We start from the raw sequence: 15,330 nt of genomic DNA, 5'->3' as shown, positions 1-15,330 counted from the left end.
ACAATGGTGAGTAGGTCCGCAGCTCCGTGACTGGAGCCCCAGGTCGTTCCTGCTGGAGGCCGCTCCACGGTGCTAGGCCCCAACGACAACGGAGACCCGACAGAGAAAAGGTCGGGTTCTCCGTGCAGGCGATAGATTTTAATAGTTACCCCAGCCCCCCACACACATACACAAAAAAAATTAATAAAAACTATATTCAAACTAGACAAAAAATAATAAAAAGACAGACGGACTGCAGAGGCCGCTGCGACGCGAGTCGCGCCGCCCACCGAACTAATGATTAGTGATTGAATCCCAATAATAAACAGACACTATCAGAGTAAGTAGAACTGACATTGGTTTATGAGCTGGCAAAGTATCTGAAGACTGAGATGGCTGGGTTTGATGAACTAGACCAGGTTGATATGGTAGTATGATTGGTAAAGAACCCACAAGCAAGAATCTGTTATGACTTCAACAACAGGTCACAGAAGTAGCACTACCACCCGAAAATAATTGATTGAAAAGATTTCAGCAGCATTCTTCCACATAGAGTAATAGTTGTCTTCAATGATTTGAACATGGGACAATTACAATTAAAACACAAAGTACATACTATAACCCCAGGATATGCACTCAACTAAGAAAACCAAGCCCAAAACCAAAGTATTATCTAACAATACAACAACTTACAACAAATGACTCCATATGCAAAAAAAAACTAATCCCTTAGATGCAAACATATTGGGGTTATCAAGTGGTCACCTCCCTTCATTGGTGTTTCGTTATGAGCTGGAAGGCAAATGGAGTATCTGAAGACTGAGATGGCTGGGTTTGATGAACTAGACCAGGTTGATATGGTATTTAAGAAGGAACTGCAGATGCTGGAGAATCGAAGGTTACACAAAAAAGCTGGAGAAACTCAGCGGGTGCAGCAGCATCTATGGAGCGAAGGAAATAGGCAACGTTTCGGGCCGAAACCCTTCTTCAGAAGTCTGAAGAAGGGTTTCGGCCCAAAACGTTGCCTATTTCCTTCGCTCCATAGATGCTGCTGCACCCGCTGAGTTTCTCCAGCTTTTTTGTGTAACCCCAGGTTGATATGGTAGATTGGTAAAGAACCCACAAGCAAGAATCTGTTATGACTTCAACAACAGGTCACAGAAGTAGCACTACCACCCGGAAATAATTGATTGAAAAGATTTCAGCAGCATTCTTCCACATAGAGTAATAGTTGTCTTCAATGATCTGAACATGGGACAATTACAATTAAAACACAAAGTACATACTATAACTCCAGGATATGCACTCAACTAAGAAAACCAAGCCCAAAACCAAAGTATTATCTAACAATACAACAACTTACAACAAATGACTCCATATGCAAAAAAAAAACTAATCCCTTAGATGCAAATATATTGGGGTTATCAAGTGGTCACCTCCCTTCATTGGTGTTTCGTTGAGTTAGGCCCATGACACCTCCGGAAGGCTCAACAGTTGGCTCTGGAGTCCCAGAACAACTCCTCCTCCTCCTCCTCAATACCTGATCTCACCACCTATGGTACCTGTAGCAACTAAATAAATGAAGCTGCAGCCAACTAGCTCACCAACAAATGATAAACATCTGCATCCTATCTTCCACTAATCCTAGCCCATCGTTAAGCTTGTTACACCACAAATATCACCCTTGCACAAGACCGGGATACACTTGCAGACTACAATTAAAGAAATACACGTACTGCATGTCATACATTTCCTTTCTGCCCCCAACTGACAATATTTCTTCTCCATCAAATCCACCTACTGCCTTGCTTGGCTGCCTGACATTTGCTTTACATCCTGATGCAAACTCAGTCCACGAATTCCTAGCTCTCCAAATAGCGACGTGGTTGATCTTGCTGTGAAACCTCTACAACACACCTCTACAGGACGTAGTCTTGCTCTCCATCCTCGCTGCTCAACTTTTCTTTTCCTTTCCATAAGCCTTATCCACTATCCGCTGACTAACTGACCATAACACTATATCAGGCCCCAATCTAGTAGCAATTGTTTCCTGCAGAACAACCTTCCCTCCTAAATCAACCCACATCTCCCAATCATTGGCTCCCCGTAACTAGCCTGTCATACCTGTCTGCAAACTTCCCTTCTCTACCTTTATCTCCTTTACGGACAAAATGAATTGCTACACTCCCAGTCCCGATGCCTACTGAATTAACCTGTACTCTCCTCCTCCCAATTGCTGCAGCCATGCACTTCAATATCTGGTTATGCCACGAAGTATATCGACCCCGAGAAAGACGAGTCTTTCATCCTGACAAAATATGCCTCAACATTGCCACCTCTGAACACAAGGGACACGCCGGGCCCCCACCTACCCATTGTTTGAGGTTCTGCGGTGATGGCACACAGCATAAATAACCCTTATAGAGGAGATTTTTATGACCTGCCTGGGTTACACCACTGGTCCCAGAGATAGTTGAATAAGTTAGGTCTTTTCTACACTCTGGAGTCTTCAGAAGGCTACTGGGGGACCTGATAGAGGTGGCTAAAATCCTGACGATATAGACCAGAGTTCTACAATCAACAAGCTCCTCCCTTTGAGATAGGGAAGATTCAAACAAGAACATGGTTTCCCTGTGCTGCGACAGAAGCCAGGGGTAATATGAGGGGGAACTTCCTACCAAGAATGTTTATATGGAATGAGATCTGCTTGTGCTTCTTCTAGGCCTGCTTCCACTTCCTCCCGATACATAGAGCAATAGTTGTCTTCAAAGATCTAAACATGGGACAATGCTATGAAGCGATTGCATGATGAAAAATGCTTTGGGTTGCTACAAGAATTCATATGAAAAAGCTGTCCAGATTTTCATCAACATCTTTAAGCCTCATTTATCACCTACCCAGCAACAGATAAAAGAATGCACACTGCCAATGTTACAAATTGATGCCCAGATTTACCACAATTATCCAAATACCATTGACACTGGTGACTCTCACAATATATAACGCTACCATTTACATACAAAGATACAAATCAGTAGACCACTCAGCCTCAAGCCTACCCCCAACCATTCAACACTGGCTAAACAATTGCAACTGCACCTCCGCATTCTTAACTACATGCAGTAATATTTAATCATATTTAGAATCTGCCTCAAAGAGGTTGCAGTCCCAATCTTATCTTACCCAAAATTCTAGATGCAACAAAACGAATGCTAGTTTAAATTGACAACCTCTTAATTTAAACAGCGACAATTTGTTCTAGGTTTCCCACAAGAGGAAGCATCCTTTTTTATATCCACTGTCAACAATTCTTGGGGAACTTCTATAATAATACATTAGTAGAACATAGAACAGTACAGCATGGGAACAGGCCCTTCAACCCACAATGTTTGTGCCAAACATGATGCCAAGTTTACTTAATCTCATCTGCCTGCATGTCATCTACGGCCTTCTATTCCCTGCTCTTGCACGTGCCTATCTAAAAGCCTTTCAAAACACCACTATCATATCTTGCTCCATTACTACCCTGGCAATGCATTACAGGCATTAGTATAAAAAAAACATTCCCCACAAATCTCCAATAAACTTTTCCCCTCTCGCCTTTGTGTTGGACATTTCCACCCTAGGTAAAAGGTTCTGACTATCTACCCTATCTATGACACATAATTTTATATACTTTATTAAGTCTCCCTTCAACCTCCGACATTGTACACTTTGTTAATTACTAATACTGTAAATTATTCATGGTGATGTTTTTTAAGTTTTCGATTAAAATTTAAGTTTTACAACATAAATGTATTTTTGGATTTATGTCTTCGAGGAATCAAACAATTTCATAAATCAGGGAATAACTTTACTTTGGTTTTTTTCCAAATAACTCCTACCGTGCAATGCAATCACAAAAACAGTAAATGATCACATTTAAGGAATAAAACCAAGGTGCGAACACTGTGGGAGGTACCCTCGTGTTTTAAAAGATCACGCTGACTCAGTCACAGCCAGCAGAGGGCAGGCAAGATACCAGTTTAATCTCATACAAAAGAAAAGTACCACATATTCTAAGATGACAAGTGTCGAGGTTGTAAATCCTGAGAGGAAAAAACTCTTCACACTAACTGGGAGATAAGTTTACAAGGAGGGAAAAAAGATGACCCAAGGTCAGAGAGCCTCGGCATCCTGTAATTGTCATCCAGTTGACAGATAACATGGACTTGGCAAAGGTGGAGAGAAAAAGATATGAAAATGGTTATAAGGATAGCGAGTTGAATACAAGTGAGCCCACTGATCATCTAATTAGAATGTGTCATTAGGGATTAGTGAATGAGAGAGTTTGGATCAGTAGGATATATTGACAAAGGAGCATTTTTTTTTCCAGGAGTCAGAAATCTAGCAGTTCTGTCATGTATACTTTTTTTACCCCCACAATAAATAGTTCAAACAAATACAAATCAATTCATCCACTAAAATTTATTTGGCAAAGCAATAAATGCATACACTGAGGAAATTGAACTGCAGTTCATAATGCCAAGAGCTCCTACAGCAAGGTTATATTTTCACTACATTCAATTGTGAAGCAATAACGGTGGAATAGCAGCACAGAACTTAAAACTATGTTTAATATGTCCAAATATGATTTTACAGCGAACAGTGTAGTAGCTGCCATCAGCTTGTAGTGCTAGGGAGGCTCGATTTCAGGAACATGAAACATGACTGTCTGCATGGCAACTCACGGTGCACTACAATCTTACGGGTTTAGTGCTTGGTTATCACTGCATACAGAAAGCTCTTGCATATCCAGGATCATGGGTGCATACCGTATATTATAATGGTGCTAGATTTGAACACTTTTCATTTCAAATGGTGTAGGGGGGTTAGGGTGGGGAGCACACACCACACACCTGCTGGCCCTCCTTGCTGCAGCTTCATTCTTGCCAGTTAAAAAATTAAACAAAGCCTCGGAAAACTTCCAGTGCTGAATGTATTTTTTTTCCAACTCTTTACGCAGCTCTTTTCCCAGGCTAGTTTGTTGAACTATTAAAAGAACACTGCTCCACACCAATCATCAAGTATGTGTGTGTGTGTGTGTGTGTGTGTGTGTGTGTGTGTGTGTGTGTGTGTGTGTGTGTGTGTGTGTGTGTGTGTGTGTGTGTGTGTTCGTGTAAGTGTGTGTATGTTTGTAAGTCCAAAACAAGCTGCAATGCTGTCATTTTTCAAAGCATTTAGAACAGGAGATATCCACTCCACATTAATGTCAGGTTCTGAGCACACAGATGAAGCTTCACATTTCATCCCTGTGGATTTAAAACAACAAGGAGTTAAACTGGAGCGCAATCAGCACATGCACACAAGAGCACCTACATTTTAAAATGAAAGGGACGACATTTTATTTAGCAGAATACACAATTGTGTTTCGAGTAAAGGGTGGCGAGAAGTGGGAAGAAGTTGCCTAATTCCTCAACTCAAAAGAGGTTCGACGGGCCAACATCATGTTCCCCAGTAGTTTGAGATTAAGATATTACTATTTAATTTGAGACCTAACCAAGAAATTTCACTTTACCTGAACTTGGCCACACTGCAGTAGTCATCTCGGTAGATAAAAATGTTTTGTAGCAAGGAGTCAATCCATTTTAGCTGGAATTTTGCAGCTTAAATGTAGTAATTCTTATAGAAACTTACAAAATTCTTAAGGGGTTGGACAAGCTAGATGCAGGAAGATTGTTCCCAATGTTGGGGAAGTCCAGGACAAGGGGTCACAGTTTAAGGATAAAGGGGAAATCCTTTAGGACCGAGATGAGGAAAACATTTTTCACACAGAGAGTGGTGAATCTCTGGAACTCTCTGCCACAGAAGGTAGTTGAGGCCAGTTCATTGGCTATATTTAAGAGGGAGTTAGATGTGGCCCTTGTGGCTAAAGGGATCAGGGGGTATGGAGAGAAGGTAGGTACAGGATACTGAGTTGGATGATCAGCCATGGTCATATTGAATGGCAGTGCAGGCTCGAAGGGCCGAATGGCCTACTCCTGCACCTATTTTATATGTTTCTATGTAATGATTGGAACTACTTTCAAGCTATACAGAATTTTGGAAATTCAAGTCCCTATTTCAAGCAATTCGATCTAGCCTTCATTTATCTTTAATGACAGAGATTGAGTTTTCATAATGCCTAAATACCAGAAGATATCTGTCCTGACCAACTGGTTTCGGGATCACTTTTTGCTTTTCAAAAAGACTGCAGTTGCTTCTTTGTGCCCAATGGTCAGCTGATCCTCAAGACCCTATCTATCAAGATATAACAACAGAATTGAGAGAATGGGACATTTGGGCAAAATTGTTAACAAATTCAAGGCAAATGGGATTAAAGGAACAATGGCAGAATGGATACAACATTGAGCAACACTCGGCTCACTCAAATGCTGCCAGATCTTATGAGTTTCTCCTGCAGTTTATTTTTCGCCCCAGACTCCAACCTCCAACATCTGCAGTGTCTTGTATCTTCTGTGTTAACTGGATATCAGGTATAGGAGAGAACAATTCCTCCTGACCTCCCCCGGCACCGAGCCACCGGTGTCAATGGACATAGGGCCACATGAGCAGTTTAATTTACTTTACAGATGTAGCATGGAAACAGGCCCTTCAGCCCACTGGACCTGCCTAAAGGACATCCGAGCCTCATCTCCCACCCATCCCCAGACACTTGGAACCAGAAGGGGATGTGTGGGACCAGCACATGCAGCACAGAACAAGGAGGGGCTTGTGGGGAAGTGGGAATCGAGAACAAGGAGGGACCCAGTGGGTGGGGTGGGAGAGCGGTGGGGAGGCCTCCGAGAGCAAGGGTGGACCATCGAGGCTCTAATGACTAATTTTCGGCAACAGATTTGTAGTGAATCTTTGTGTAATGTAGGCAAAAACAAAGAATTTCACTGGACCTAGGTACAAGTGACAATAAAGTATCAATGAATCATTGCCATTCATCACCGTTAATACAAATCTGAAGCAATCTATTTATTACACGGATGTAATGAAGTCGCAGAAACAAAGCAGCTTGCTCCAGTCCACACACTTCACCTTGTTTCTGAGGAAGATGGGTTGTGCAGAATCACTTCCACTTTGGCACCTGCTTTTCTTGATCTGTTAAAGGCACGTAGATCACTCCCATCAGCGGTTTCTTACTGATGTGGCCATTCTGTAGTTTGTCATACTGCTCCAGCATCTGGTTTCCACCTGCAGGGCCGACTGGTAAAATCAATCTTCCTCCGGGCTTTAACTGATCTAGTAACTGGGACACCGGTGGGGGGGGGGGGGGGGAGGGGGGGGGGGGGAAGGGAAGAACAGGAAGAAAATAGTTTGGGGGAGGGAGTACATGGAAGAACAAGTTAGAGATAATACAAGAGAGATTGATAGAGGAAAAAGAAAGAAAATGCAAGAAATAATTTAATACAGGTGCACAACCTTTTATCCGAAAGCCTTGGGACCAGACACTTGTCGGATTTCGGACATTTTCGGATTTCAGAATGGAAGATTTTTAGCGTAGATTAGGTAGGTAGCGCGGGCGGCTTGAAAAGTCTGGAGCTGCTGCCTCCTCCCGGGTGACCGGGAGACTCATTGCATAAATGTTAGTCAGTTAGTTTGGAGGGATTTTATGGTGGTGGTGGTGGAGTCGGGGTGAAGGGGGAAACTTTAATTCTTAGTCCCCTACCTGGTCGGCGACTCCCAACCTCGCGGAGCTGGGGGCTCCGTCCGGCTGCGGGCGGCGCCGGTTGGAGCTCCGACCCCGGCAACTCTACCCCTGGCTGCGAGGCGCTCCAAATCCAGCGTCGCCCGCGGTCGGACGTCCCAGCTCCGGGAATGTCGGGAGTCGGCCGCGTCGCAGCGCTGGGATACCAACGGGGAGCGGGCAATGCCTTACCGGGTCGCCGTGCGGCAAGCTCCGGAACGCTGTGGCCGCCGACACACAACATCGCGGAGCGTCGCTGGATTTGGAGCCGCGGAGCTGGGGGCTCCGTCCGGCCGCGGGCGGCGCCGGTTGGAGCTCCAACCCCGGCAACTCTACCCCTGGCTGCGCGGCTCCAAATCCAGCGACGCTCCGCGATGTTGTGTGTCGGCGGCCACAGCGCTCCGGAGCTTGCCGCACGGCGACCCAGTAAGGCATTGCCCGCTCCCCGCTGGTATCCCAGCGCTGCGACGCTGCCGACTCCCGACATTCGCGGAGCTGGGGCGTCCGGCCGCGGGCCGCGCTGGATTTGGAGCGCCTCGCAGCCAGGGGTAGAGTTGCCGGGGTCGGAGCTACAACTGGCGCCGCCCGCAGCCCCAACGGCCACAGCGCTGCGGAGCTTACTGCACGGCGACCCGGTAAGGCATTGACCGCTCCCCGCCTCTCCGACCAGGTAGGGGACTAAGAATTAAAGTTTACCCCTTCACCCCCCTTCACATAAAAGCCCTCCAAACTAACTGACTAACATTTAAGCAATGATTTACAGATGTTTAAGCGTCTCCCGGTCTCCAGGGAGGAGGCAGCCGCTACAGTAGTACAGACCTGGGTTGACCGTGGGTCGTTTTGGGTCAAGTTTGGCGCCAAACGCGAGCTGGAAAAAATGGCCGGTTTTCGGAGCTTTTCGGTTTCTGGAACACCGGATAAAAGGTTGTACACCTGTACCACAAAGGCATTTTTGCATCAATAGATTAATGAAAACAATAAATCTATAGAAGGTCAAGCTACAATGCTAAATTTCATATTACTTTCAAATATACGTACACTACATGACAACGAAACTGAATCCTAGTTTGGTCACTTGCTGGATCCAAAACGGGCAGTCAAATAGGGAAGCTCAACGTTAAAACAATATATCAAAGACATTTGCTGTTAAAAAACTGTAGCAAATCAGTCCCTACCCTAGATGAAATGCTAATAGAGCAAAGATGTTAATGCACAGGATCGGATTCATCTCTTCTGAAAAGACAAGCCAATCTCTGTACTATAAACAATCCTTTCTTGCTTCAAATGTCCATGGTATTGAACAATTACTGAAATCTCAATCTCACATGCAAAATAGTCCCAAGTTTGAAGCACAATAGCTTTCTTATTTCCCCCCCACCCCCCACCCAAGGAGACAAGCATAACTGAATGTTTTTGAACTGAAGAGGAAGAAACATTTAGATGCTGAAGTACTACATTTACTTTGGGCCAATTATAGCCACACTAAGAGTTTTGTCCACCCTTTGGCTACGAGAACAAATAAGATCCCTGGATCAACCAAATATAGGAAATACATCTTGGGAATTCAGTCAACTCAGATGCTCTCGTTACATTTTTCCTATATTATCAACTATTTTCAAATCCCCTGCGATCCAAACACAAAATCTAACACCTTTAATTGGAAGGTTTAAGCACTTGTAAAAATTATTAATGCTAATGGTGCCATTCTCACTGCTTTCCATGGACATAAGAACTTGCGGGAATTTCAGTTTGCAATAACTATGTTTTATAACTTCAATTAAACAGTTTCAAGAGAACTTACTGCCTGCGGTACCGTACTTGCAGCAGCCCCCACATGGATGGCATCATATGGCTCTTCCTCTGGGTATCCTTGCCTACCATCACCCACTGTGTGTGCGTAGGGGGAGGGAGGATGGAAATTGAAATTAAAAAGTCCAATTACAGAGGAATTTTTCACCATTTAATAAAAAAGAAAGCAAATGTTAACATGTTCAAGTAATTGCAATAGGTGTGGTTTTCTGAGACTTAAAAGAAAGTCAAATGCATACAAATTAGTAGTAAGCCATTGTCCCTTAGGCATTAAATACAATACATACGCCATCATTTAATGCAATAATGGTTGATGCAAATTTAACCTCAACTCTAATTTCCCATATGCTCCGTAATCTTGACCTCTTTGCTAATCAAAAACCTGTGTACCTCTGCCTTAAAATGTATTATATTATATTTTCAAATAAGACTATCAATGCTCCACATAATACTCCATATATATTCTCATCATTACCTCTAACAGAATAACCTTCCTACTTCTGTATTTAATTCCTCTCACAACATAGTTAGCTTTCTTGTGTAGGAGGGTCTCGACCCAAAACGTCATCCATTCCTTCTCTCCAGGGATGCTGCCTGTCCTGCTGGGTTACTCCAGCATTTGTGTCTTAGTTAGCTTTCTTTCTTCTTTGCTTCCTTCGTTGTTCCTGGCATACCAGCTTTTGGCAAAGCATGCACTAGAGCATCCAGATACCTCTCCATTTAGGAGCTCTGCAACCTTTATCTGCAATCACACATTCCACACAGGAGGCTGCTAAGGAAGCTGCGAGGCCATAGTATCAAAGGGCAGATTCTAGCATGGATAGCAGGTTGGCTAGATGACAGAAGGTGAAGAGTGGCAATAAAGGTTTTTTTTTCCGGTGCCGGCTGCCAGTGACTAGCGGAGTTCCACAGGGGTCGGTGCTGGGGCCGTTATTCTTCACGTTGTATATTAATGATTTGGATGAGGGCATTGAAGACTTTGTGGCCAAGTTTGTGGATGATACAAAAATAGGCGGAAGGGCAGGTAGTGCAGAGAAAGCAGGGACTCTGCAGAAGAACTTGGACAGGGTGGGAGAGTGGGCAGAGAAGTGGCAGATGGAATATAGTGTAGCAAAGTGTGGAGTCATGTATTTTGGTAGTAGGAATAAAGGCATAGACTATTTTCCAGATGGGGGGAGAATCTAGAAATCGGAAGTGTAAAGGGACTTGGGAGTGCTGGTGCAGGATTCCCAAAAGGTTTACCTGCAAGTTGAACTGGTAGTAAAAAAGGCAAACACAAAATGCTAGTATTTATTGCAAGAGGGCTAGAATACAAAAAACAGGGATGTAATGCTGAGGCTCTAAAAGGCACTGGTCAGGCCTCATTTGGAATATTGTGAGCAGTTTTGGGCACCATACCCAAGAAAGGATGTGCTGGCCCTGGAGAGGATCCAGAGGAGGTTTATAAGAATGATCCCAGGAATTAGTGGGTTAACTCGTGATGAGCGTATGATGGCACTGGACCTGTACTCACTGGAGTTTAGAAGAATGGGGGGGGGGGGGGGGCCTCATTGTAATGTACAGAATAATAACAGGCTTGGATAGAGTGGATGTAGAGAGGATGTTTCCACTAGTGGGGCAGTTTAGGACTAGAGGTCATAGCCTCAGAATTAAAGGACTTCCTTTAGGAAGGGGATGAGAAGGAATTTCTTTAGTCAGAGGGTGGTGAATTTGTGATTTTTTTTGGCACAGATGGCTTTGAAAGCCAAGTCAATGGATATTTTTAAAGCAGAGATACAGTGCCCTCCATAATGTTTGGGACAAAGACCCATCATTTATTTTTTCCCTCTACTCCACAACTTGAGATTTGTAATAGAAAAAAAAAATCACATGTGGTTAAAGTGCATATTGTCAGATAAAGGCCATTTTTATACAATTTGGTTTCACCATATAGAAATTATAGCTGTGTTCATACATAGTCCCCCCCCCCCCCCCCCCCCATTTCGGGGCACCATAATGTTTGGGACACGGCAATGTTGTGTTAACGAAAACAGTCATGTTTAGTATTTTGTTACATATCCTTCACATGCAATGACTGCTTGAAGGCTGTGATTCATGGACATCACCAGTTGCTGGGTGTCTTGTCATTGTCTTGCTGTAGGATGAACTGCTGCCAATGAGTTTTGAGGCATTTGTTTGAACTTGAGCAGATAGGATGTGTCTATACACTTCAGAATTCATTATGTGACTACCATCTGCAGTTGTATCATCAATGAAGATAAGTGAGCCAGTACCTTCAGCAGCCATACATGCCCAGGCTATAATACCCCACCACCGTGTTTCACAGATGAGATGGTATGCTTTGGACTTGGGCAGTTCCTTCTCTCCTCCATATTTTGCTCTTGCCATCACTCTGATATAACTTAATCTTCTCTTGCTCTTTTAAGTATTTCTAGGCAAACTGTAACCCGCCATTCTATTTTTGCGGCTAACCAGTGGTTTCCATCTTGCAGTGTAACCTCTGCATTTCTGTTCATGAAGTCTTCTATGAACAGTGGTCATTGACAAATCCACACCTGACTCCTGAAGAGTGTTTCTGATCTGTCGGACAAGTGTTTGGGGATTTTTCTTTATTATAGAGAGAATTCTTCTATCGGGTGTGGAGGTCTTCCCTGGCCTGCCAGTCCTTTTGCGATTAGTAAGCTCACCAGTGCTCTTTCTTTTAATGATGTTCCAAACAGTTGATTTTGGTAAACCTAAGGTTTGGCTGATGTCTCTTAACAGTTTTATTGTCTCTCAATTTCATAATGGCTTCTCTGCCTTTCATAGAAACATAGAAAATAGGTACAGGAGGAGGCCATTCGGCCCTTCGAGCCAGCACCGCCATTCAATGTGATCATGGCTTATCGTCCCCAATAAATAACCCATGCCTGCCTTTTCCCCATATCCCTTGATTCCACTAGCCCTTAGAGCTCTCTCTAACTCTTAAATCCATCCAGTGATTTGACCTCCACTGCCCTCTGTGGCAGGGAATTCCACAAATTCACAACTCTCTGGATGAAAAAGTTTTTTCTCACCTCAGTCTTAAATGGCCTCCTCTTTATTCTTAGACTATGGCCCCTGGTCCTGGACTTGCCCAACATTGGGAACATTTTTTCTGCATCTAGCTTGTCCAGTCCTTTTATAATTTTATATGTTTCTATAAGATAGCCCCTCATCCTTCTAAACTCCAGTGAATACAAGCCTAGTCTTTTCAATCTTTCCTCATATGACAGTCCCACCATCCCAGGAATCAATCTCGTGAACCTACGCTGCACTGCCTCAATCACAAGGTTGTCCTTCCTCAAATTAGGAGACCAAAACTGTACACAATACTCCAGATGTGGTCTTACCAGAGCCCTATACAATTGCAGAAGAACCTCTTTACTCCTATACTGAAATCATTGGCACAACTTTGGTCCTCATGTTGATAAACAGCAATAACAGTTTCCAAATGTGATGGAAAGACTGGAGTATAAAATGTATAAAAATGGCCTTAATTAAAATCTGACACTGTGCACTTTAACCACGTGATTTTTTTCTATTGCAAATCCCAAATTTTGGAGGTCAGAGGCAAATAAATAAATAATGGATCTTTGTCCCAAACATTATGGAAGGCACTCCAGATAGATTCTTGATTAGTATGGGTGTCAAGGGTTATAGGGAGAAGGCAGGAGAATGGGGTTAGAATGGAAAGATCAGCCATGATTGAATGGCAGAGTAGACTTGATGGGCTGAATGTCATAATTCTGCTCCTATTATTTATGACCTAATCTCACCCATTAAGAATATACACTTTACTTTTCCTGCCAACACAGACAACATTACACTCCTCGATTAGCCAGATTGTTGCCCACTCAAACTATGTCTCGTTGTAGTCACCTGCTTAACAATTTACCTTCCTACCCATTTTTGTGTTATCAAAGTTGGCACCTTGCCTTTGGGGCTTTCATTCCAATCGCGTTCATAAATTATACAAAGTTGTAACCTCAACACCCAATCTCTGAGTCACACCATTAGATGCAACTTTTGATCAGCCATTTATGGTGTGTATTGCTTCCTGTCAACTTCTATTGTGCGAGAATGTTGTTGCCAGTACAGCTTTTATTTCTACAATAACCTTGGATGTAACACCGTAACAAATGCGTTTTGGAGATCCAAATATGGTACATCCACTAGCTTCCTGATATCCAAGCATGCATTAATTTAAAAAATAAATTAAAAAATAGGTCAACCATGATTTATTTTTCATTTTGCTATAATGATTTTTAAGTGTTCTAAAAAAAGTCTATGGTTAGTTTAATATAGACTATAGACTAATGGCCTGCAGTTTGTTTCTTTCTCTCTCCTTCAGGTTTTGAATAAGGGAGTTTATATTTGGTATTTTCCAGTCTAATGGTATCTTCCCTAAAAGGTGATTAAAAAAAATTAAAGCCAATGCATCAAATATCTCAGAATATAAAAAATGGCAAAGATAAGCAAGACTATTGAAGGAAAATATGAATCTGAATCAGAGCTGGCCAGATATGTAAAGAGTAAGAGCTTCTATAGATATTTGAAATACATACAGATGGCAGATAAATTATGTGTAGGACTGAACTGCAGATGCTGGTTTATGCCGAAGATAGACAAAATGATGGAGTAACTCAGCGAGACAGGCAGCTTCACTGGATAGAGGGAATGGGTGACATTTCAGGTCAAGATCCATCTTTACTCAGGTGGAACACTTCTTTCAAGATACGAAGATGACTTGGGGAACTTGACAGCGCCAAGAATTTGCTTGCTACAACTATCCTGCTCATTGCAATTTCCCCCAAATTCCTCCTCTGTTCCAATTCCCAATTTAAAACTAATCCTGGGCTATTACTTGTATCCTCTAATGCAAACCAATGCAAAGTACCCATATAATTCACCCGCCATTCATTTGTTTTCCATTACTAATTCCCCAAACTCAAGTTTCGTTCAGGCTAACATTCACTCAATTCCTTTTCAAATAACTTTAAAAGCACTTATTGTATGCATATCTGGTTCAGTGATGTTTTTATTTAAATGTGTGAAGTGCAAACAGTTATTTTCTTACAAACATTAGAATATTACCAATTTGTCAGAATATCACCCGTCTATTGCCCATGCACATTGCCCATGCACATATATGAGCAAATTATACAGAAATAGTCAACATTTGTCCTTCAATAGTCTTATTTCTTCTTTCTTAGTCGTCTTTCCTAATTTTTATATTTTGTCCAATCTTCCGACTTGCTGTCTTTGCACAATGCATTTTCTTAGTTTATTACTTCCATTAATTTAGTTCATCACAGATGGTAGGGTCCTCCAAGGAAGGTTTTTCTCATTTTAATGTATTTAATTAATCTAAAAGATCCCATTAAACTTTTGCAACTGCATCTCAACTGATGATTACTTAACTTGCAAGTTCACTTTAATCAGCTCTGATTCCATGTCCTCACAATCCCCTTTAAAGTTTAGAACACTTGAACCCATTTATGTCTCCCTGATGCAATGCAAATTTTAATATCAGGACTATTTTCATTAGGTCAATAATTCATTCTGTCATTGCACAATTCCAGGTCTTGTATAATCTGCTCTCCAATTGGTTTCAGATCATTCTGTTCTGATCTCGCTGCAAGCAGATCACATCAACTCCCTTTGCCCATCTAATTTTTCTACTCTATATTTAGATTCAAATACCCCACTGATTATTCCCAAACTTTGCCGACAGGCTCCTACCATGTGTTCACTGTTAGGGGTCATGTGTACCATTTCCAGAAATAAATTCTTCCTTTAATATTGTT

The 15,330-nt window shown here is 42.5% G+C and overlaps 1 protein-coding gene across 1 annotated transcript in view; it reads right to left on the bottom strand.

Moving 5' to 3' along the window:
• Positions 1-4,429: 4,429 nt before the first annotated feature.
• Positions 4,430-15,330, bottom strand: part of pcmt (protein-L-isoaspartate (D-aspartate) O-methyltransferase) — a 36,911-nt gene continuing 26,010 nt past the window's right edge. Inside the window, exons 6-8 of the mRNA XM_055639052.1 lie at positions 9,495-9,580; positions 7,045-7,255; positions 4,430-5,270 (exon numbers count right to left, since the gene is read on the bottom strand). Coding sequence (XP_055495027.1) covers positions 7,076-7,255; positions 9,495-9,580 — 266 coding nt within the window. The 3' untranslated portion in view covers positions 4,430-5,270; positions 7,045-7,075. The remainder of the gene's footprint in view (positions 5,271-7,044; positions 7,256-9,494; positions 9,581-15,330) is intronic.

The sequence above is a fragment of the Leucoraja erinacea genome, chromosome 8, assembly GCF_028641065.1.
Source record: "Leucoraja erinacea ecotype New England chromosome 8, Leri_hhj_1, whole genome shotgun sequence".
NCBI lineage: Eukaryota > Metazoa > Chordata > Chondrichthyes > Rajiformes > Rajidae > Leucoraja > Leucoraja erinaceus.
This window is presented reverse-complemented; position numbering and strand designations above follow the sequence as displayed.